The sequence below is a fragment of the Podarcis bocagei genome, assembly GCF_964188305.1.
Source record: "Podarcis bocagei genome assembly, chromosome: 5".
In the NCBI taxonomy this organism is placed as follows: domain Eukaryota; kingdom Metazoa; phylum Chordata; class Lepidosauria; order Squamata; family Lacertidae; genus Podarcis; species Podarcis bocagei.
The window spans coordinates 43601371-43625802 of record NC_138129.1 but is presented as its reverse complement, the minus strand read 5'-3'; the positions used below and the strand labels follow the sequence as shown (position 1 = coordinate 43625802).

General features: G+C 40.3%; 1 protein-coding gene across 13 annotated transcripts in view; it reads left to right on the top strand.

Annotated features, from left to right (window-relative positions):
• NFASC (neurofascin) overlaps nt 1–24432 on the top strand; it is a 177334-nt gene that overhangs the window by 81797 nt on the left and 71105 nt on the right. For 12 of the 13 annotated variants that reach the window (XR_014007990.1, XM_081193373.1, XM_081193378.1 and 9 more), the window contains 5 exons: nt 4043–4060; nt 7542–7647; nt 8256–8455; nt 9818–9940; nt 10925–11095. Coding sequence is in view for 12 of the 13 variants with exons in the window: in XM_081193373.1 (XP_081049499.1) it covers nt 4043–4060; nt 7542–7647; nt 8256–8455; nt 9818–9940; nt 10925–11095 (618 nt within the window). In the remaining variant the exon portion in view is untranslated. The remainder of the gene's footprint in view (nt 1–4042; nt 4061–7541; nt 7648–8255; nt 8456–9817; nt 9941–10924; nt 11096–24432) is intronic. The other variant, XM_081193376.1, reaches the window with a different exon arrangement.

Sequence of the window (24432 nt, the reverse complement as noted above, 5' to 3'; positions counted from 1 at the left end):
TGATTCATCTCTCTTCAAATCTTTTATTATTATTATTATTGTTTGTACCTGAAACATTGAAATGTTTAAGTTTTTTAACTGAAACATTTTTAATGTTTAAAGTACAAATAAAAAGAAAAAAGATTTGAAGAGGTATGAATCACCAGAGTTTTTGTGAATATTGAGTGGAAATGTATAGTTAAACATTTTGAAAGAACACATATTTGCCTTTAGGTTTCTGAGTCTAAGCAATACTATTTGCATTCATGAGGATTGGGTGCATTTAATGATTGTTCATTTCAGTATCTTATTTCTTCTGTTTACTATGCATGGATAACACAAAGCTCAGCAAAATTTCAACAAGCCTGCTTCAACGTATAACTTTAGGCCACCCCCCTAGCAGTCTGATAGAAGTTTTGTTTTGCTATTGTTTTAAACTGGTTGGAAGCATCTGTTGTACATCCCTATTCTTCACCGGAAATGTAAAAGAAGAGTTCTAAGCATGGGCACCCACCCTGGCATTAGTTAGCAGTGGGTGTCATGGCCATGCTTAAGATAATTGAATTAGCAAAAACTGCTTTAGCAGGAAGCTGGTTTAAAGAAACGGAGTTCTTTCCATACCTCTCTTCTCCCCAACCTTATACTGTATACAACTTTCAAGTCTCACATCGGATGTGTCTGATCTATAGAAAGGACTTTATGAAAATTGAGACAACGTATGTATTTTGGTAACCAAAGAAAATATTTAATAAAATTTTAATAATAATAATAATAATAATAATAGGCAAAGCTCTGTTGCATTAGCAGAGAAGGTATCTCAGCTCAAACAGAGCTAAGCAAACACCCCAAAGGAGAATTTTTAATGGAACTTTCATACCAATATTGTTTCAGAGTCAATCACACAATTGTAGTCACTGGGACCTGGTACTGAATGAAGACACTACAATCTTAGTTATGCACGCTTCCCTATGAGAGAACACAGTGGAACTTTCTTCCCAGCAAACTTGCATCAGATTGCACCGCTAGTCCCTTGTCGGTTTAATATAATGCAGATTTTGTTAAAAGGTCTCTTTGTCATTGTCTAACTCAGAGGTGGGGAACCCATGACCCTCCAAATGTAATTGAACTCTTAACTCCCATTAGCCTCTGACAGCATGGCTAATTGTCAGGGATGGTGGGCATTGTAGTCCAACGACATAGGGAAGGGCAAAGGTTAAGGCTCCCCAGGCCTAACTGACACTAAGTTTCATGATGAGGGCGCTAATAATTTTATTTGGGGCACAAGCTTTGATTGCTTCTGGTTACACTTAATCAAAAAGCTCACTACTTGTTCTGATAGGCGAGTCTCAGAAAAGGAACACAGGGGCAGTCGAATCAAATACAAGTACTTTCTAAAAAGAGAGAGAGATTGAGAACTTCTTACTGGTAACAGGTTCCCCCCTCCTTTGAATGGAAGAATGAGTGTAATACGACCTTAGAAAAGAAAAGAAAAGAAAAGGCACACTCAGTACTTGTTCTAAAGCTTGCTTGCTTTTAAACAAACTTTTGCATTTCTAAAGCACCTTTCGTCTATTATCACTTAATTCCAATAATAGTCCACTTGGGGCAAAAGATGTATAAGATTAGCTCTTTGTTTGAGGTTATGTAACTGCAGCACAGTTTTATGTGCTGTTTATGTCAGTTTTACGGCTTTCCATTTGCTGTGTTGCGGCTGTTGCATGATAAATATGTGTCACACATACAAGGAGCAATGTTCAGATGCCATCCTCCTGTGCCTCTTATGTAACACGCACATGCCGTCGCTTGGCCTGTGTTGAAAATATATATGAAGTGGTGTCCCTAGTCTACCCCTTTCCCTAAAGAAAGCTAAGTGATCAACTGGAACATTTTCAGTTCAAAGGCTGCAGTCTTAAGTATGTTTACTAGAGAGCTCATTGGGACATCCTTCTGCGTAATCATGCTTAGACTTTCACTTCATTTCAACTTGTGCTTTTTGGACAGCTGAGCAATCCTACTAGGCAGCAGATATTGGGGTGGATGCAGTGCATGTCCTTTTGGTGAGATGGTTTGACAAATGTTTTGAAGTATTGCCTACTTCAAAGCAGTGTTGCTCAACACGGGACCTTGTAACAGGATGATACAGAAAAGTGGGGTGTCCCAAATCAAAGGAAAACATTAAGGGATCTGGAATACATCTGCCTCACCCAGCTGGGCCCATTTCAAAGGTTTTCTTTCCCTTTTGCATGCATCAGGCTCTAGAGTCCCTTTTTCCTTCTTTAAGCTGCTGGGGAATTGAATTTTTAATCTTCCTTTTATTGAACACAGCAAAGTGCTCTGTCTCCCTTAGCCCTCTGGTGCCTGCCCATTGTCTGTGGCAGAGGCTCAGCTAATTAATTCATCACTCCTATTTGTGAACTTGAAAGGTTTCAGGTTTTACTAAATCAAGCAGGTGGTACATAAATAGCTACAGCTGCTCTGGGTTTATGATAAGTTTGCAAATTGATGACTCTCCACACAAATGAGCTCTCTTTTCCCTTTGAACCCAGACCCTCAAGCCCTCCCTCTTTCATAGAGATTAGTGGTTTCTACAGGTGCAGGGGTGAGTTAGAGCAAATGTCCACCAGTGAAGCCAGGGTATCAGATTTGAATTCTGAGTTGTTTAGCCAGCAAACTTCCCCTTGATGATGTTGGAGAGGCAGCTGAAAATATATTGAATCAAACTTGAGCATTATCTGCATTCAGACAAAGGGATTCTTAAGAGGAAGCTGATGATAAATATAGATGTCTGCCCGAGAAAGCCTTGCTTCACCATCTTTAGAATTTTGGAGCTGTTGGCAAATATGTGTGGAGGGAGAACCCAACAGATATACTTACAGAAACTGGAGACTCCTAGGGAAACTTAGTAGCGATAGAATTGGAGAATTACCAATCTCATGGATGGGTAATTGATTAAAAAAAGAAGAGGACAAGAATAGGAATAACTACTAAATTTCAGCTAATGTTCGGACATCTTAGGGTGGGGCCAGTAACATCGTTGTAGGTACAGTAGGTGCGATCCACTTCACATCTTTACCATACTCATGTAGGTAAAAAGTGGAAACCATTCAAAAGATAAACCAAGGGGTTCTTTGGCCATTGGTTTCAGTGGGAGAGAGGGAGCAGACACTCTTTATTTTTAGTGGGACTATAGCAGGGAAATAATGGGTTGGTTCCATGCCCCCAATCCTAATCCCCCCCCCACTTCATGGTTGCTGTTTAGAGTTTTTAAATGATTTGTGGAAGTCTAAATGGCATGGTTAACCTCACAAGTAGGCTAGCTCCAAATTTCTAATGCTGTCTGGTCTGGTTCGCATGGACCAAAGTGATTCCTCATGAAGTCTCCCTATCTGTATGAAATATGTGTCATTAGTTTCTCCGTATACAACTTCCCACTTTAATTGTTGTGTCAAAAAAAAATGTTACAGTGAATGTGGAAATAGCTACTGACAAGCAGGCCATACTTTAAATTCTCCAAGGGACCAGAGACATACATGTAACTGAGGATAGTATTGGCCACATCGTATGGAAGGAATTTTTGAACCTGTGGGCTAACCCTCAGCCTGGTCTTTCACATGCTTAAGCCACTCTCAATAAACTGGAAGTAGATCTTGTTTGATGCTTTTGTCCGTCCTTTAAAACAAGAAGAGAAACCTGTGGCCCTCTAGCTCATCTCCCATCAGCTACAGCTGGTACAATGAATGGTCTGAGATGATGAGACTAGTGGTCCAAAACCATCTGGAGTGGCACGGAACTACCTCTTAAAAGTCTTGAATTGCCTTTGTGGTTTTGAGGCATTAACTGTAACCTATGAATTTCTCTTTACACTTTTGTCGATGTTTTATGTAACTTTTTACAGGAGCTCGGAGTACTAGACATAAGCTAATCATTGCCATCCTTAAAACGCTAAGTTTTCAATTTAACTTTTTTAGATAGCTATATATACATACTAGATCTAAAATGTGTTAGACTAACCCTTCCTCTCTCTTTCTTTTTTAAAAATACGCTTACACCTTGGAACTAACAGCAAGTATTCAAGATACATGTAAGTCTTACTTACTGACTTGTTTTTTCTCCAAAGCAGCTGTCTCCAGTTTGGGGGGGGGGGGGGAGAACACAGAGCCACTGTACATAGTAACCATGTACATAGTAGACAGCCAAGAAGCCCAAAGTGAAACGGGGCCATAGGATGGGCATTACTTGCATGGTTAATAGCACTAAACACTGGAGTCTGACTTTTTGAAGCTTGATATTCAGCACTTGGATGGTAACATAGAAAAGCTGTATCATATTCTAACCCAGGCTTCCTCAAACTCAGCCCTCCAAATGTTTTGAGACTACAGTTCCCATCATCCCTGACCACTGCTCCTGCTAGCTAGGGATCATGGGAGTTGTCGGCCAAAAAACATCTGGAGGGCTGAGTTTGAGGAAGCCTGTTCTAAGCAAACTAAGGAAACTTTGTTATTTTAGCATATGGTACCTGCTACGTTAACATCAAATACAGGTAAGATGCGAAACCGTTTGAATGAAGCTTTTATATTGACTTAACTATATAGACAGTCCTCTTCCCCAACACCCCCAATTCTTATGAGTGGTTTGGGTTTCCTTTTGAACTCAGTGTGAGATAGAGGAGAGTGTGTGAGGGAGGAAAGCTTATTAAAGCCATTGACAGTCTGAAAATATATTATATAATGGTCACTGGAGAGAGAAAACCTCAGGAGAAATGGAATACTGTGGCTTGTTCCAACGCAGCAGGCTAGACCAAGTTAAGCCAATAACATAATTACTCCTACTTGTGGGGGGGGGGGGAATCACTGAGCTGCATTCCCATGTTCCCCCTCCAATACACCACAACTGGTAAGAGCAGCAGTGCTCCATTGCAGCTTACCTATCCCAGTTCTCTGCTGTCATATGCATACATATGGAGATGGTGCATCATAGTAGCTTTGGTGACAGCTTTTCCAGGTGTGATTCCAGGAGCCAAACCTTTTTATTGAGCTCTACTCTACTAAGTGGATGAACTTACTTTGTGGCTGAACTTTGTGGATGAACTTATATTTGCAGATGGCATGTGGATTCAGATGTGGGTGTATGGTACTCTCTTGGGATGACCTCCTTGACTCCATCTGCATGTTCTTGTTTTTCTGTGGTTGTTTCTTTCCTGTCCTGATTCTTCTCTTCCCATACTTGAATTATCAGATGATAATTATGTGAAGATCAAGCAATTTGGGAGCACCACATTGTGGGGCATTGGCATATAGAGTTTGTAGGTCCTGGTATGGCTTTGTCTGGTAACATATCCTAGTCATAATGGCAAGTCTGTTATGTAGTACTTTGCTATCAGTGTGCCTGTTCACTGATATTAGATACTGAAAAAAATTATTTGCTGATTTCTGCAGCCTCTGTTGTTGCACTTGATCTTGCAAAGACTTGTCTGCGTGCAGAAAGGAAATTGTTGCTGCGACTCAGCAGGTTGCAGGAGAAGGGGCAGATCAACAGTAAATGCAGACCAACATTGGTACATCTGACTGTAACCACTAGTCATCTCATGCTTTTCTAGAACTCATTTTCTGCAGCAGATTGCTAGTCTTCTGTCCCAGTTTACACCTGAAAGTTATCCAGCCAAGTAGCCTTGGATGGATTTTGCAGGAAGAAGTGTGCACCTTTAAATGTGGGCAGAGAAGAGGAATAGTCTCTTTAAGTTGTTTGCCAGAAATGGCACTCATTGGCCCAGTTCATATGTCTCATTAAACTATGGTTTAAATTGGAGTTACACATCTGTCAAAAGTGCAAGGGGACTCACTGTCAGTACTGATCAGCTGATTGGTGGTAACAGCAAACCCTTTGGAAGTCTGTTGGATGTCTGAATTCAGTGATGTCAGCCATCACTAAGGATGGGGAGAATTGAGTTCAGTTCGCATATAAAGCCAAATCTATCAAATTCATACTTTCAAAACAATATGCAAACTGAAACACAGCTATCCTTCAGAATCCATATTTTTCTGAATTTTGCAATGTAGTTGTCCAGCCAAACAATGTTTTTTAAAAAATGCATATACTGGGGGAAAGAGTAAACTGTCCATGCTGTTAGTCCATGCTGTCAGGTTGCCAGACTCTGGGCTGTATCCAACTAATGTGTCCCACCAGTAGAAGGATTTACACTTGCACAATTGAACATTTCCCCCTCCCACTGTGCGCAGCTCATGGCCTCCCTAAATCAGCTCCAGAGGGTTAGGAAAACCCCTAGAACCTCTAGCTCCATTCAGTCATGCAGAGGAAATGGTGTTCCAATTTAAACTGTGAGGAGTTCATGTGTGGCTTTGCATCAGGAAAAATACTTTCACCTACAAAGGAAGGTAGAGGCTCGAAAATATAGTCTGTACAAGCCACTGTCTTAGGGAAGTATTTGAGTCGAGGAAGGAGGTTCTTGATTGTTCCATGCCACAAGAGACCCAAATAGTCTCATTGGCATGGAGTGCCTTTATCCAGCTGTGGCCAGTTCACCTACTATAGCTGTTTCTGATGTGTTCTATGTAGGGATGCCCTTGGAGACTGTTCAGAGATTGCTGCTGATGCAAATCACAGCCACTCATGGGTTTTGACTGCTCAAGACTATATTGCATCGGATCACAATGATCTGTACTGGCTGTCTATTTACTACGAAGCCCAATTTGAGGTTATGATGTTGACATAAAAAGTTCTGAATGCCTTAGGACCTGGTTTCCTGTAGGACCATCTCTCCCTCTATGACCTGCCCACACTCTGAGATTTTCTGGGGCCTCTCTTGTAATACCATCATCTACTGAAATTCATGGGTTTATGTCTTATCCAACAGCTAATTTGGGCAATGCCATCGTGGCTATAGAACATCCTCCACCTGAGATGTGGCTAGCACCGCCATTGTGCATCTTCTGTGCCTGTTGGAAATATTTCTCTTTCTCTGGGCTTTCTGAATATTTAAAGCATCTTCTCTGTATTGTAGTGTGAAAAGATGGAATGTGCTTTTTATTGAATTGTGTTTTCTGCTTTTAATGTGCTTTGTCTGTTTTTGTAGTTCAGTTAATCAGTACCTGCCCATGGATCTTGTGATGAATGGTGTGATATGAATAATTATAATAACAATAGCAGCTTCCATTTTAATCTGACCTTGGGTGCAAGCCACTGAGAAGATCACCTTTGCTCAGCTCATATTCATTTTGATAGGGCTTGCAGGCTAGAAACATCGGTGGATTGTGCTCCTTGCCTTTCACAAGCAGGAAGGCAAAAACAGTGCATAGAGAACTGATGATGTGCTGCAAATACGACAAGCTTGCATTTCTTTAGAATATATGGACTGTGGAGTTCATACTTCAATTTGTAAAGGGTCTTTGTTTGTAAAACAAAACAAAAAAACACGAGGCATGGATAATGTTGGAAAGAGCACTTGCTCTTATTAATTTGCGTTTCAAATGGCAATAAGTGAGAATGTCTTCCTTTGCCTCCTATTTATTCTCTCTTTCTCTGTCGCTCTTGCGTATACTTTACAGTGCCTCAACCCCCTACTATTACAAAGCAGTCTGTGAAGGATTATATTGTAGATCCGAGGGACAACATCTTCATTGAGTGTGAAGCAAAAGGGAACCCCACTCCCACGTGAGTGCAGTTCTAATTTATTTGTTAGGTTTGAATTCTACCCATTCATTGTGGAGCTCAGAGTGGTATAACAAAACAGGTGCTTATAATCAAAGCAGTGGCTAAGCCCACACCTGACTGTGGGTCAGAATAGCACTGCTATTCTGGCAGCCTTTCATGGTGAGTGTAAGCATGCACCGTCTCTTGAATGCAAGAGTTTTTTGTTGAATGGCTCAGATGTCATTCATTAAATTGCATGTATTGGACCACTGTAGGAATACCCATAGCAAATTATCTCTGGAGTAGTTTAGAGGAGTTTGTATCACAAAAGTTCTGCTATAGCCCTGGTAACTGGATGCCTTTCAAAAAATGACTTGCAAATGCCACCTGATGGCTATTCTGTGTAAATTATTTGACCACTTTATTTCCTCTCCCATACCGATAACAACAAGGGAAATATGCTAATATATTTGCATTAGGCTTCTCCTAGAAAGTAGAATAGAGAAATACAACTCATGAATGCATTAAGGGTTAATGGATCCAAAATAACATGTAAACCATGCAGTATTGGATAAAGCTCTTCCTGTGCAAAGAAGGTAATTGTCTCTTTGATGTAACTATTTTTATAGATTTTTATGGACGCGAAATGGAAAGTTCTTCAATGTTGCAAAGGACCCAAGAGTAAGCATGAGACATTGGTCATCAGGTACACTGGATGTTGACTTCCGTAGTGGTGGCAGGCCAGAAGATTATGAAGGGGAATTTCAGTGTTTTGCTCGGAATGACTTGGGGACAGCCATCTCCAACAAAATCTTTCTGCAGGTTTCAAGTGAGTATAATTATGACACTATTAGAAACCTTATTATTTTAGAACCTTATACACTGTGTCATTTATGTTTGCAAGGGCTTTTTGTATTTGAGAATTGTTAATGTGCAGTCTGTTAGAGTCCAGTTCCAGTGTCTAGCTAAAAAGCGTTCAAAATTAATACAGTGGAACCTAGGAACTCGAATAACTCTGTTTTTGAATGTTTCAGCTCTCAAATGCCGAAAACCCGGAGGTAAGTGCTCCGGTTTTCAAACGTTCCTCAGAACACGAATGTCCGACGTGGCTTCTGCTGTGCAAAAACCAGCTGTCAGCCAGTAGGAAGCCACACCTTAGAACTCAGATCATTTCAGAAGTCAAACGGTCTTCCGGAACAGATTATGTTCATGCTCCGAGGTTCCACTTTACAAAATTGCAGAAGTCACCATCCATCACAGCAACTCAGAGAATCAGTGCTTTATCTTCGTTGCCGTTCTGTAATTTGTTATTTATAACACCTAAGTCACTACCTCCCTGCTTGTTCCCAAGTTACTCACAAATTTCCTTATTGGTCAAGAGTAATGTTTCTGCTCGCTTTCTTCAAAGGTTGACTTTTTTAAAAAAACATACACATCCTTTATACTAGGATTTTTCAGGGGTGATCCATGGGTGAGATTCTGAAGGAGACTCTCTGCTAGGTACCAAGGAAGTATATATCTTATTCTTGACAATCATAATTTTTCTGGACACCAAAATTATTCCACAGTTGTTTCTCTGAGAAAGCCAAAATCTGCGTTTAAGCGGTATCTTAATAATAATAATAATAATAATAATAATAATAATAATAATAATAATAATAATAATTTTATTTATACCTTGCCCTCCCCAGCCAAGGCCGGGCTCAGGGCGGCTAACAAGCAATAATAAAAACAAGTCGAATGAACACAACTTAAAAACAAGATTAAAATACAACTTTAAAATATTGAAACATTAAAATATTAAAATTATTAGAAAATTAATATTGCATAAGCCAGAGCAGTGTAAAGTATAGGCTAGTATAAAGTTGGAATAAATTTTGGTATTGAGAAAAGGGGAAGAGGATTAAATAATGTGGCTGGATCTTGTGTTGGGAAGAAGATATGTATCCCTGTGTGTGAAAGGGGTGTGACTATGGTTTTAGTCCCACCCACCATTGGCATGCAGCTCCCAGAAGGTTATGCAGTACTTGGAATGGAAAAGGTTCCCCACCTCTGCTTTAGACGGCAGAGCCAGATAAAGTGCGGAAAGCACAATGAGATGGTGACTCCTCTATGGAGCAGTTTCAAAAATTAGCACCATGTACCTTTTGATGTATGCATGTAATTTCTTTTGTGACATTTTTATTTGCAGAGTCTCCCTTGTGGCCAAAGGAAAACTTAGACATTCAAGAGGTTCATGAAGGTGCTCATCTTATCTTGGCATGCAATCCCCCTCCTGGACTGCCGCCTCCGGCTATCTTCTGGATGAGCAGCTGTAAGTCTTCACACTGGCTAGCAGGCTAGAACTGTACTTGGAAAAGAAGAGGGTTCCCTAACAGGACATGAGTGTAATGGTTTAGGCTGGTCTCGGTGATGCTACTGTTTCCCTTGTCTATACTGACCATTCATGGGGCTCGGTAGTATTATGGCACAACTGCAAAGGAGTGACCTTTTCCGCCATTCCACACTCTCATGTTGTCAACACTGAAATGAAAAGAATCTGGTTGTGGTACATTCAATATCTGTTGCTTGTTAATATACAAAAGAAGATGGAGCTTCAGCCAGAGATAGCCCACGACCTCAGCTGGGTTATACTCCTCCAGAGCTCACCCCAGGATCTCATTAAGTATCGAAGAGGATTCTGAGATGCACTTCTCATATTGCACATTGCTTCCTTAATGCCCTTTAAAAATGCTGTTCTAAGCTATCACTCTCATTGCTCTGCTGTTGGGATGTCCCTGGCTGCAGCTCTTGGAAAGAGCTGGTTTGCATAATAAATTTGAGACCTACCTTCTCAATCTAAATATTTCCTCTTCCATGTGGACTGCATGTGTATGGGGTAAACTGACTGTGTCAGCTGGTCATATTTACAAAGTAACTAGTCTTTATAGCAGCAAGCTATGTGGATTTCCTCATGTGTGTCACTGAACACACATTTTGTCATACGATTTTATTGTTTCTATTATCCTTTGGGGAACTGCATGGAAAACTGTCCTATTGGCAGGTGGCATAACAGTTCTGTTAACTAAGCAAGTAAGCAAAATTGGTTCTTTGTGTTGCTTTTCACCCATAGTAAGAATTTGAAGTACCTAGCTTGGATTATCGGAAATGTCTTGAATTGAGTTCTGCTGTCCAATGCTAGCTGGAAGTAATCAATTTATGTATTGTATTGGGGCTAGTAGATAATTGCCACTAGTTCTATCCATTACAAAGGTGCAGAGCAGTGAGTTCCAATAAGATTTATTGTTCTTTCTTACAGCCATGGAGTCAATCCACCAAGACAAGCGTGTCTCCCAAGGACAGAATGGTGACTTGTATTTCTCCAATGTCATGCAGGAGGATGCCCTGACTGACTACAGCTGTAATGCTCGCTTTGCCTTCACCCACACCATCCAGCAGAAAAACCCTTATACCCTCAAAGTCATGACCAGTAAGTATTTACTATGATCAGCTTGGCTGGAACTTCATGAGCACAATCCCTGCTGTGCTGGCAACAGTCAGAGAAACTGTCTCCTTACAAACATGACAGTTTGTGTAACATTCCTTGAGTTATGAGAGGGTCTTTTACTACATGTTCTTAGAGGTGTGAAAATGCTTTATTTAACACATTGGTGCTCTGTCCTTCCCCCAAGAAGATCAAGACAGCTTACATGAATTTTGGAGGTTTAAAATGCATTTTGAAGACAGTTCTGCTTATTGGGCATATAGTGTCTTATTTATCTGTGAGGAATGTAAACATCAGAGACATCAGCTGACATATCAGCATAACAGGTTCTAGCATGTGTCCACATATTTTTCACATACACGCAGGTCCTGCTTTCTGAATACAATGTGTTCCCAAGAAATCGTTTGTTGGGTGCGTGTTCGCATAACAAGCTGATGATTTCCATGATTTTCCTATGGGAGCATTTATATTCCATGCTTTCTCCCTCCATGCCTCCTGCCTAAAACTGCTGCAGCCAATCAGCAAAAGCCAAACAAGGGGAAAACTCTCTCCTGCCCAAAATAGTTGCTGCCAAACAGCAAAACACAAACAAGGAAGGATATCTGTTTGGATATCTGAATCAGCCATTTTGTAACGTGGTTTGGATATAATTCTTTGTGTTTGAATATCTAAGATTTTAGATAGCAAGCATTCTGGCAGCAGGACTTGTTTGTATGTGCTTTTTAAAATGATAAACTGCTGTTTTCTCTGGTTTGGTTACTGGGTTGGATTCAGCTGAAGAGCACATCTATTGCAATTAATAGATCTAATTTAGTCATGAAGATTAATTTCAATGGGTCTACTCCGAGTAAAACATAGTTGAATGTCACCCAGTATTTTAAAGGGGTCATTTACTAAATGCTTGGATATCTATGATCAAACAGCAAGTAAATTCAAGAGATCATTTTTTAAAAAATCCTATCAGGTTGCTCATATGACTTGTTTGATTTTTTTAGTTCACCCTTCCCTGTTTGCATCAACAGTGTTCCACAATGTTCACAAAAGGATGTGCAGGCCAGTTGTGCTAATGGAGTGTTCTATGGCATGTTGGATCATTTTAGATATCCTACTGTGGCTTCTTATTGGAGTTTGTGTGGTGGTGGTGATGTATTTTTTAAAAAAACTTTCTTGTTTTAAAAGATCTGTGTACATTCCCCCTCCTTACTGAGCCAATATAACCTTGTCCAGTATTTCCAAAGCTTTAACCATCTCAGAATGTTTAGTAATTTATAAGGGAAATGTGCATTAGCAGTGTGCATTGTATTTAGCTTCAGCCAAGCCATGTTGTCAATCACTCCTCCTATTGCTTCTAGTGCAATGAGTGGCACTCAGGGCATTTCTGGTCCACCCAGGATGTCACTTATGCATGCTTTGAGGTAAGCAGCGCTGGGCACACCAGAAAACATCACTGCCAGCCCACTTTGCATGGCATCAACTATGGATCTATTCCCCATAGAAGTCAACAGGTCACACTTGGAACTGTGTAAGGAGAGAGCGAAGTGAACTTGCTGCTTACTTTCTCATTTATTATATTTGAATCCTCACTGATTTGAATGTTCTTCTATTCCAGTGACAGGTGTGTTCCCCAGCTTAAAATCGAAATCATTCCCTGCTTCTTCTTCTTTTCTTCTTCTTGCCCAGCTTCTTATTACTGCTCGCTTAGGTCTGGGGATGTCTTTTGAGGGCATGCTTCATTCTGATTGCAATGACATCTGAATTATTTAGACCATTGTATGCCAAATGGGGTGGGGAGAACATGAAAACATGGAGGCCAGAAGCATGCGCCATACCCACAGTCAACCCAAAAGACACACAGAAGACGCCTGAATTATTGATAACAATAAGCATTCTCTAACAGTCTCCATGGGTAGAATGTCCTGCAGAGCGGAAGCAACTGCATTGGCATCTTCTGCCTACTTTCAGGATGACCTCAGTTTCAACCCATCAAAGAGCATTTTCTCTAAGGATGGAGGGAAGAGCATGATTAGATTTCATTCTTGCTACTTTAATAAGCGAGGGGGAAATAGAGATCAGCAGGCTACAAACTAACATTCTTCTTAACCCTCTACTGACTGCTACATCGTTTTGCTGCCGCAGCAACACTTGCAAGTTGAGCAGACCATATCAAACTTGGAACATTTGAATTGCCTCTCATGAAATTGATATATATTAAAGGAGCAAGGAGGAAAGATGGCAGCATACTAATTCTAGGACAGGGAATATCTTAAATGATTGAAAGACACTGGCTTGCTGGTGGGGTACATCCCACTTCTCATTCATTTTATTTAGAGTTTATTTACTCATTCATTCATTCATTCACTCACTCACTCACTCACTCACTATTTTAGTGAAGGAAAGTTTGGAGCCATTCCTGACCCTATTAAGTGTTACAGTATTGAGAGCGTAGAGGAGAAGATTACTATAAACTCCAGCCTACAAAAGTAGCCTCTCAGTGTGGTTACACAGCTAGATGCCAAATAACATAGATATAATAATAAAGGACTAAATCTATTCATCTGTAAGAAAGAAGAGGTGTGTGCTTCTTTGACGAATGTCTTCTTTGTTTCTAAGAAAAGGAAACCAAGGATTAATGGACTTGGGAAATACACAAATATAACAAGAGAAATATATAATTGAAGTGAAATATTCATTGGGATGTTTGAATTCAGTGACATCAGCTATCACTAGGAATGGTGTGGAATTCAATTCAGTTAGCATTTAAAGCCGAATATCTCTAATTTGCACTTTCTGAAACAATATGAGGACTGAAACACAACCATCCCTCAAAATTTGCACTTATCTGAATTTAGTGATGTAGTTCATCAACAGTGTTTACAAAAATGTATATATTAGGGGGAAGTGTGCATAAAAATCAATATATTCATCAAAATAATATAGAGAAATGCATTATATTAGGGAAATTGCTTGCAAAAATGTGTTAGGATGCTGGGGAATTTTTGTGAGGATTTCCTCTAGAAATCTGTCAATAGGTACAAAAAATTGGAGAACTGAATTTAGGAATAGGAAAATGAGAAAACCAAAGTTTGCAGATCCTTCCGTCATTAGTCATCACTACAGCCAATTGGTACTAATCAGCACAGTTTTTAAGTGGCATTTAGGAAGGCATGCATACTCCTTAGTCTGTCGTATCAGCGCTGTATGAGGATATGGCCTTTTGTACTTAATTCCTAGAGACATGTCAGTTGAAGTTAAGAACCACATTGCTCTTTTGGCCAGCAGATGATTCTTTATTGCCTAGGCCTCTCTTCCTCTCTCTCAGGGCATTAAGTCTTAACCTCTGTTACTTTTGAAATTGCTGCCATGAAACCCTAGCAGAAGAGATGTGTTTTTGTGCTAGCAGTTGATTGTGAGGTTGCAAACACTTGGAACTTTCCGGATCTCTCCCTTCAGGGCTGGATAGACTATGAGGCAATTGATGCATTTGTCTTGGATTCTGTCCTTGCAAGGGTTGTCAAGCAGCAGCTGGATATCTCCAGTGCTGGGCACTCTAGTCATGGAGGGAAATGAGTACAGAACCTGGTAAGTTGGGAGGTGTCACTGAAGTAGATTCCTCTGCAGACAGAAAGATGACAGGAACCTACTTTATATCCAATCTATTTGTCCATCTAGATCAGTATTGTTTACTAACTGCCAGCAGCTCTTCAAGGTCTCAGGGAGAAGGAGGTTTTTCTGTCATCTGCTAAATGGAGCTGCCAGGGTTTGAACGTAGGCCGTCTGCATGCAAAGCAGATGCTCTACACTGAGATACACTCATTCCCCTTTTCCTTCCCTAGCATGAATGGAAACAATAAACTATATGAGCCATGGCATAGCATTATGTCCAGACCAGGGATCATGGTTCGTTTTGCCCCAAACATACCACAATCTGAAGTCAAGGTTTGTTCTTAGCTTCCACATTTGTCTGAGCAAAACAAAGTGCAATCTCAGTTTCAGCTATAACATTAAAATGAGGATTTTAACTTGTTGCGTCCACTCACACTAGGGGAGAAAAGCTCATGGCATGCCATTAATTATGGCTTTCCACGACTGGCAAACAAGACCTTGGTGTTAATTCTATATAGCAGGCATGGGGAATATTCAGCCTGCAAGCCTATTTAGGCCCAGCATGGGCCCCAATTTGGCCATTTCCCAAGACTGGCTGTACTACAAATGAAAAATGGGTCACAACATCGTAGTGATGTCAAGTGATTGAAAAGTGGCATGGACCCCACCTACCCAGAAGTGACCCATGCAGCAGTGTAGATGGAGCCCTGCTGCTCTTCCAGCTTCTGAACACAGCTCACCGCCTTCTGTGTTAGAAGCCATGCTTAACTGATGGCCCTGCAGGCAGGTTTTCTCCTGTCACCTATTGATCTAATGGAAGAATGTTGAAACAAAGGAACTAGAGGAATGTCAAGATCTTGTTACTAACACATAAAACCTTGAACAACTTGGGACTAGGTTATCTGAAGGACTGCCTGTCCCCAAAAAGACCTGTACAATCATGTGGATCATCTGGTAAAGGTTTACTTGTAACACCACACCATACAGAATTATCACTTGGATATTTTCTGTCCTCTGGCGTACCCTTCCTTTTGCCCAACAGTTGTTTCAGATGGTCTTGTACAATGCATCTTCCACCCTTGCTTTCCCTGATCCCTGAGACTGGACTTGGTTGTTGCTAAGTTTCTGTTTTTTTGATACCACTTAAGAAATTTAATATTTAAATTTTAGACAGTTTAGACAAATAGAGTTTGCAGTAAGTTGTATGTAATGGGTAACCCTTAATTTGTATGCTATGGTTGTCTTGGCCCTTTACCTAGTGACCCCTAGGTTACAAGTGGCTCCTTGGAAAGCTCATTAAGAGTACTGTATGTCTCCAGGCACCTTGTTCTTACATATTCACTTGGAAACTGTGTGCACATTTCCTCCCTAGATACCCTTTCGATAGAGGACCACTTTCTTCCTCTATGTAAAATAGATTTCATCTTATATTCAAAGGAACTGAACTGCCTTTCTGTGTGGCACGTTGTTCGGTGATCTGTTTTTGTTTCAAATCTGGATACTTGTTCAGTATTTTGTTTTCTATAAGTGCTCAATCCACAGAAGTTATTGCTTTGCTATGATGATTAATTTTCTCATCAGAAAGGGAAGTAAAGAGGCTGTAATGCTAGACACACTAACTTGAAATCAGTAGTATTTACTTCCAAATGTGTTGAGGATCAGAACATGGATCTTCTTTGGGAAATACAGAATAGTAGTCATTCCACTTCTTACCAAGCCTAGTTTACACAAAATAGATTTGGGTTGTCCTAATCCTTAAAAAGCTAGTGGCCTTTTTCACACATCACAGTGATCCATAAACTATGGCTTACTGTGAACAGACAGTATCCTCATGGACACTGCCAGATCATTTTTGTTTTGCACCACCACCTAGCAGGAGCAGGAACAGCCACAGTCCTTGGTTTACCATGTTGTCCAAATCAGGTTTGTGGCTTGTTTCTCTCTAAATGCACAATGATCAGCAAGCCAAGAATAAATCTTGGTTTCTAGATGTGGTTTGCTTATGGGGAAACAAGCCACAATTATAGGTTTTGGCAACACACTAACTCCAAGGGGACATGTTTGTTGCTCCTGACAGAGGTGGAACGAAGTGGGAAGGATCTGGCAGAGTGTGTTATTGTGCTGTTCATCCATGGTAAGACATGGTTTATGGAAGGGGTTGCTAATCTGTGGCTCTCCAGATGTTGTAGACTCCAACTCTCATCCCCAGCCAGCTTGTCGAGACATCAGGGATGATGAACGTTGTAGTCTAACAATATCTAGAGGACAACAATTTGGCCACCCCTAGTTTAAGGGTTAGCATGATGAGCAAACAAAGCCCATGAGTGTAGCCTTAATGTTTAAGATTAAAGCGGATTACCCCTTTTTAAAAAACTCATTTTTTCCTAATGTAAGTGATCACTTTTATGTTCAAACGTACTTTGCTTCTCAAAGTGTCCTAGGTCCTTATTTATCTACATGGCTTTTAGTATGATGTGGTATGCTGTCAGACTTAAACCTGACAATTTTAGCAAATCTTAGACTAATAAAGGTGGTTTAAAATATATGGCCATTTTTTTCTTATGTAATTTCTTATGTAAATCCTAAATGGAGTCATGGAATTTCATGAAATGGGTGATATTGGGTTTGGAGAGTGACATCAGTGAGTACCTTAAAGTTTCTCTGCATTTATGCCATTTTCAGTGTTATAGTAATGAAGACTTACAAGTAGTCTCCCACACACACGCACCTTGTAAGAGGTGAATGAGGACACAATAGTTGGGGTGCTTCAGCAGGTCTAAGTGTCCATTTTGAGGATATTATATACCAAGCCATGCTTGGCGGGATGCTGGTGCTCAGCAGCATCTTCATAATCCAGGTGTTGTTGTTTTTTTATAAAATGCTGTCCCGTAACTTTTGTGGGTTTATCTGCAAGCCTACTGTTGCTATTGGATTATTTCTAATGTGCTTATCGCTTTGCATTTTTAAAAGATGAAAGGCAGTTCATTCTAATAATGCTTCCATGATCTATTAAAACCCCAGTTGTTTTTCTTATACTTTTATAACTTGTTTTTTCATTGTTAAAGCTGAAAGTAATCCATCTTGTATCCTTGGAAAAAATATCAGGAATGCATTCTTTATCTTTTTTTCTTTTTACAAATCTGATGACAAACTAATTGTTCTTTCCAAAAGTAGAGCTGGATGTTAACAAAGTTATTGATAATAATAATTAAAATGTTTTGATTATTTCCTGGCATTTTAAAAGTCAAACTTAAAAATCCATATGTTTTTGGAACGCATCTGAACATATTTGATTTTGTGTTAGTGCGTGTTGGGTTTTTTTAGTTCATAATTTTGCATTTCATAGAAAAAAGCAGTCTTCTTCAATTGCTGTCTTCCGTTGCTGTGTTCTTTGTTTCTTTCCAAATTGTGCTGAAGTTTTTTTTGGATGTTATGTGTATGTCATTGCCTCTTTTTTATTTTGCTTTTTGCTTTTTTTATAATTTCTGTTGTGTGTGTCTGTGTTCTTTTCCTTTTGTACACCTCCTCTCCATTTCGTCTTTTGTTACTCAGTGCATGCTTTGTTGCCTTTGGTACGCTCACGTTCTTTTGTTTATTACAGAGCATCCCCATAATGAAACGTCCTTTCGAAATCACACTGACATATACAGTGGTGAGTCAATACTGACTTCTGGAGAACTTCACGTTCTAACTCCTCTGTACCTAACCTGACTTACTATTGTGTTAATAACACTTTTTGGTCAGTCAGTGAAAACAAGGCAATTTCATGGACATATTAAACTCTTCCTATATATTTTACATGTCTCCCATCTTGAGTACTTGAACTCCACAAATTGCACTTGTTTAGTCTGTAGCACCTGAAATGTGTCTCCATTTAATGGTAGCTGTTGGCAATGATGCTGGTAATGTCTTCAAATCAGTTCATACATGTGATGTTGCACTTTATTCATGTGGTGTTAAATGGATTACTTTTGTACTGTATATATGTTTTAAAAAATTTCCCTGTCCAGTCTGAGCTTTTAAAAATCACATGTGGTAGTCAAATTCTGTTAATCTAAACCTCATTGTTTAGATAGCACGGATCAATACCTAGCTGCGAAGAAAACAGCTCTCCAACAAAGTTTTACTGAATACACACAAACGATGAGATCTACACATAAAAAATATTGTGCCTTTTTCCTCAGTCCATTTAAAAGAAATGTCTATAATAGGTATGATTGTCAGTAGTCGGTGATAAAAAAACCATTTGATTTTTCCTTCATGATTGATAATCTATGTAATTTTGTATGTAATGTTGCATTTTTTTAATGCTTCCAAAGATTATTTGTTCTTTCTTCTTTGTCTAAGTGAAGAATACTTCCTCAGAAGAATGTAACACTAGGAGAAGCCTGAATTATAAATTGTGCTTTAGATAGACAATCACTTGGCTCCCAGGGGGCCCTGAATCATTCTTCTGCTGTATATTGAAAGTTGTGTGCAAATGGTGTGATAATATAAACAATTGTAGGGGGATTAACTTCAGTGGAAGGGGAAGAGAGTTTGCAGAAAATAGAAACAAAGTACTTTTTGTTTGCAATAGATTAGAAATGGATGTGTATTAGTTTATAGTGAAATAAATTGTACACACAGGCATAATCTCAGTTAGTTACAAATAACAGTTTGTGAATTTATTTTTGTTTTTTTAAAAAAAACATTTGAGAGTTGTGCATCTGCTTTGGAAGTGCCTATCTAGCTACCTTTCTTAAAGTAAGAGATTCCAATAAGCCAATCTTAAGACCATAAGAACCTTCAGGATCAGGCCAAGGGCCCATGTAGTCCAACATCCTGTTCTCACAGCTTCCCATAGCAGAACTTGAGCACATTTCTGCCAGGAGCTCGACCTACACTCGAGTAGGATCCTGGCAAAGACACATGTCCAACTGGCATGTTCTCTCCCTCCTGGTCGTTCATTCGGGAGCTTCAAAATCTTTCTTCTGCCCAAACATCACAGTAACCAATGCCAACCGACGCCGGCACACTTAGGGATCCGCTGAGTTTGCGCATCATGCATAACAGACCTCAGCAACTCAGCATTTTGGCTAATCTACTTTATTTACATATAAACACACACGGAGCACTGCAACATGGCTCCCTCTCTCTGTAGCATCAGACAGCAAAGAGAAAAAGAACAAAGGACAATAGTCCCACTTCACAGAACACAGTAACACAAACATCCTGTCTCCATCACTTCCAACTTTGTGGAGTTAAAACATATACCATCATGTAATAGACAAAAATCCCATGACTGCAATCATGGAGCAGGAATTCTAACAATTTCTGCCCCGTCCAACTTGTGTTTTGTGTACATTTCATTTGATTTCTTTTCTCATTGTTTGGAGACTGTGTGCTCCGCAGTTGCTGCATGTGTGCCCTCAGAGGCTTACTCTGTTGTCTATTGGGTACCCTACCATCGCCTCTCCCCTCTCTGAAATTAGGCTTGAAAGAAGTTGTTCTGTTGTAGGCAGTGAGACATATTGCCTCTCTGATTGAGCAATCTGAGTTGCAAAACATGGATCTTCCTGTCCCCATCCTCCTCCTAAACTTGGTTTTAGCAGCCACGTGCTTTTGTGTGGAACAGGTTTTCCATTCCAAGTCAAGGCTACTTTTTTAATTCTCTTGAGATTAATCCATTTCTGTAGGTTGCTAGAACCACCAACCATCTCTTGGGGACATGGGTGTATATTTCTTACTTAGTACTCTAAAATGGAGCAGCATGCATTTTCCCACTTCCTGGTTGGTCGGTTGGTTGGTTTGTATTCCATTTATATCCCACCTTTCTTTCTTTCTTCTTCCTTTGGATTTTGGTGTTGCAATTTTATATTAACAGGCCAATTTGGGTGTACAGGCCCCCTAACATGGAGGCTGTCAATTCCTCAGGGGGGTGAAAACTCCAGATATCCTGATTGATTGAAGGGCCCCTGATCCAAGAGTTTCTGGCTTGGGCTTGGTCATGATGCTGATCAGTTTACAGCATCTCTACCTCCAGTGCCACTGGTCCAAGTTGAGTCAGAGCCCATATTTATGCTTAGGGTAGAGATCCTGCTACATTTGCTAGGTGTCTGCTATAGTTGTCTACTTCCTTATTTTGTTAAGTGTAGCTTTCTCAACAGGGTTTTTCCTGTTTCCTTAATCCACCTCACCTGTCTGAATTAAAGTTTAATCTAATAATAAATAGTTCAGATTGGTTTTTAATAGACTTCTAAATTATATTTTGAGAATAGTATCTGCCTATAGATCAACTATTGTTTTGGACTGCTTTGAGAGCCATTTTTGTTGAAAATCAGTATACAAATATAGTAGATAAATAGTGAAGAACAGCCCAGACTGGAACACTGTTTCCATTAAGGTTGTTAGCACTCCTTCATTAGCTTCTGATTGGGCTGTCTGGATGTAGACTGGCCAGAGCAAGATCTAAAAGATCAAACAGTGTAATGCTATGGTGTCTGAATAAAGGATGTAAATTTTGTATCATAAAACATGGCTGATGATTTGAAGTGAAGAATATGCTACAATGTGAAAAGTCTTAAGAACATAGCAACCATATAAAGTATGGATAGGCTGGTTTTTGTAGTAGCAAAAACTGCCATGGGAATACCGGTACTCTAGCAAGCTTGCTTCTCATGTTTGGAAGCAAGTTTAACTGAAATCAACCATTTGTGTTTAGAACTTCTTTTAACCCTCACCCCTCCCTGCAAAGTGCCTGCAGCACAGTATGTTCTAAGTAAATGGAAGAGTCACAAGAAATGTTCCTTTAATTAGAATCAGGGATGCCCTTGAGATGCCCATAGAGGACAGCTGTTGAAAAGGAAGCCACAATTTACTGAAGAATAGTGATGGTTACATGACGCAGACTCGAGCGTTCCCATAGCAAAACTAAAAGAAGGTAGTTGTTGTGCACCTAGCATAGAAAATCTTTATTATGCCAGACCTACTTTAATCTCTCTGGCTGAAAAAATGACAAAGCATGCTTAATTTCCAAGAACATTTTTGATGTGAACATAAGATCTGTGCTAGATCAGACCAAAGTCCAGCACCCAGTTTCCTAAGCGGCCAACCAAATGCCTCCAGAAACCTATAAGTAGGGCATGAAGGCTATAGCTCCCTCCTAATGTTCCACCTGTACTGTCAGAGGCAGTATGCCTCTGATTACCAGTTGCTGGGAATCACAGGTGGACTGATGGCTGTTGCATACAGGTCCTGCTTGTGTGCTTTCCACAGGCATTTGGCTTGCCACTTTGAGAACAGGATACTTCCCTCTGGCCTGATCCTTCAAGGTTCATGTTTGTATGTTCTTAGTCCCCAACAACTGGTATTCAGTTACATGCTGCCTCTGAATCTGGAGGTTGCATCTGAGCATCATGGCCGGTAGGCAGAACCTCAATGAATTTGTCGAGATCGCCTTCCAAAGCTATCAAAGCTGGTGACCATTGCTTCATCTTGCAGCGTGGATTCCATAAAGGGCCAGAATTTTTGCATGAATGTTGGAGAAAGTCAAACCAGCACCAGTCTGGCAAATAGATCAGGAAGTAGTGCTAGAAATTGGACTGGTACTTATCAGGCTCTGTGGCACGCTCATCTATAGCATCTGAACATTGTTCATGGCTGTGTCAACATTCTTTTTCATATTAAATAAGGCTCACCTAAGCTCATAAGTGTGTGCATTTTTTGAGCTCTACTGTGGGGCACTGATAATGTCCAGGTCAAGCTTCAAGTTTGAAAATTAGGCATGAGATGCTTTTTCCTACAGAGAGAATTTTACACCCAGCTGCATCAGTGATTCACTGAACTCCTCAAGGCCTGGTTCATATGAGGAAAAGAAATTCACATTAGCTCAGTGTGTATGAATCAAACTGTAGTCTAAGTGGGTGAGAGACATGATAGAGGATGTTCTATCATGTTCTATCATCCTAGATGTCTGGAACAGTGATTCCCAGAGGAGGTAGCATAACGTGCTAGTGAGAGAGACCAAAGCTATAGTGGGGCAGTGTGAGTGGGGCTGCATTACTGGCCTGGCTTCCCAATGCCATGTGTTTCTGTCAATTGATAGGGGAGATTGGCTCCGATGCTGTGATTGCACCGCACCAATCTGACATTCCTGCGCCAAGCTCCCCACTGCCTTGTCCCCTCCCTCTCTGTAACCAGCAGTGACAAGCAGCATTGGGATGCCAGATCATGCAGCCATGCTCACACCACACCACCAGCTGCTACTGAACCAAGGTGCAGCTTGAAGTTAGGACACTTGGTTAGATGCTTCTATTGTTTAGTGCTCACTGGAATGTACCGGCCCAATACAGTAGTACTCATTTTCCCTTCCCTGTGCCAGTATTTAGACAGTACCATCATTTGAAGGGGGACCAAGGATGCACCAGGATTCCCTCATGTACCCTCTGAAGTGGCACACAGGAGATCTTAACGACTGCTGTTTCCCAGAAAGTGTGGTTCCATACCTGAGCTCTGAGTGACTGGACTTAGGGAAGGATGCGCTATCCTACAGTTCCAAGAAGGATCCCTGCTGACTGACCTGGGGACTAATTGAGAAATGTGCACGTGCGCTGTCTCTCTCGGTCTGTCTCTCCCTGTGTGTGTGTGTGTGTGTGTGTGTGTGTGTGTGTGTCTTTGGGTGTAAGAGTGAAGTGTTTCCATTTTAATCCAGAAAACACTGACCTAGTATCAAATGTTTGAGCTACACTTCATTAAAAGTATTTTTTTAATTAAAATAAATTGTAATATATAAAATTAAATTAGGAGCTCTGTTCCTTGATATTGTTCATACTCTATTCCTTACTTTTCTAGCTTTCTTAGAATAATTTTACTCCTAGGAGCATATTAATAATACGGAAGCTTGAAATTTAGTAATGTAGTAATGTATAATCTTTTCCTATTACACATTTGTAAATCCGATTAAGGGGATTATGTCAAATGCACAACTCTGCACCTCCTGCATGGTGTGATAGATGCAAAGCTGGTGCCCAGCTGAACTCCATTATTTCAGTGTTACAGGGTCTGTTTCAGCAACCAGGACAGATTCACAGGGAGCTTACAGAAACAAAAGTGTTGTGTGCACAGGGCAGAAGAGATTGGAGCAGAGGTATTATGATTATGTGGCAGTATGAGTACCCTACAGTAAACTTGGTGTTGTATCATTATGGTAACCACTGGCCTTAAACAAGCCAGAGGCAGGATTTTCTAGCAGAGCAGTTCTTCCTAGAGCTGGATATACTATGTTACTTTGTGCCTTGGTCTTAAGATGGCCATGGAGTTGAGTTGACCTGTGATTTGTTGACCACCACTGTGGTTTGATGTTGCTCAATTGCACTAGGATAAAAATAAAAAAAATAAGAGGTGGGGGACACAGTTGGTAAACAGGACTAGCTTCAGTTAGTGGTTCAGCAGCATCAGTGGTGCAATTTTATTATTTGAATTACATCTGGAAGAAGGTGTTAGCTCCAATGGTGCCCTTCCTCATGTGGAAGGTGTTTGCTGCTCATAGAAGGACAGTCTTATTCTACTGTAGTGCTGCTCAAGAAAAGGGAAATACTGTTCCACTTGTGCATCCTCTAGCAAAAGGAGAAAAGCATGAGGACTGCTCTAGAACCTACCTCCCTATTATACCACAGGTGCAAGCTCATCCACAAGCATTTGAGGAAAAGCACTTCAACCTGGTGGTGGTGGTGTTTGAA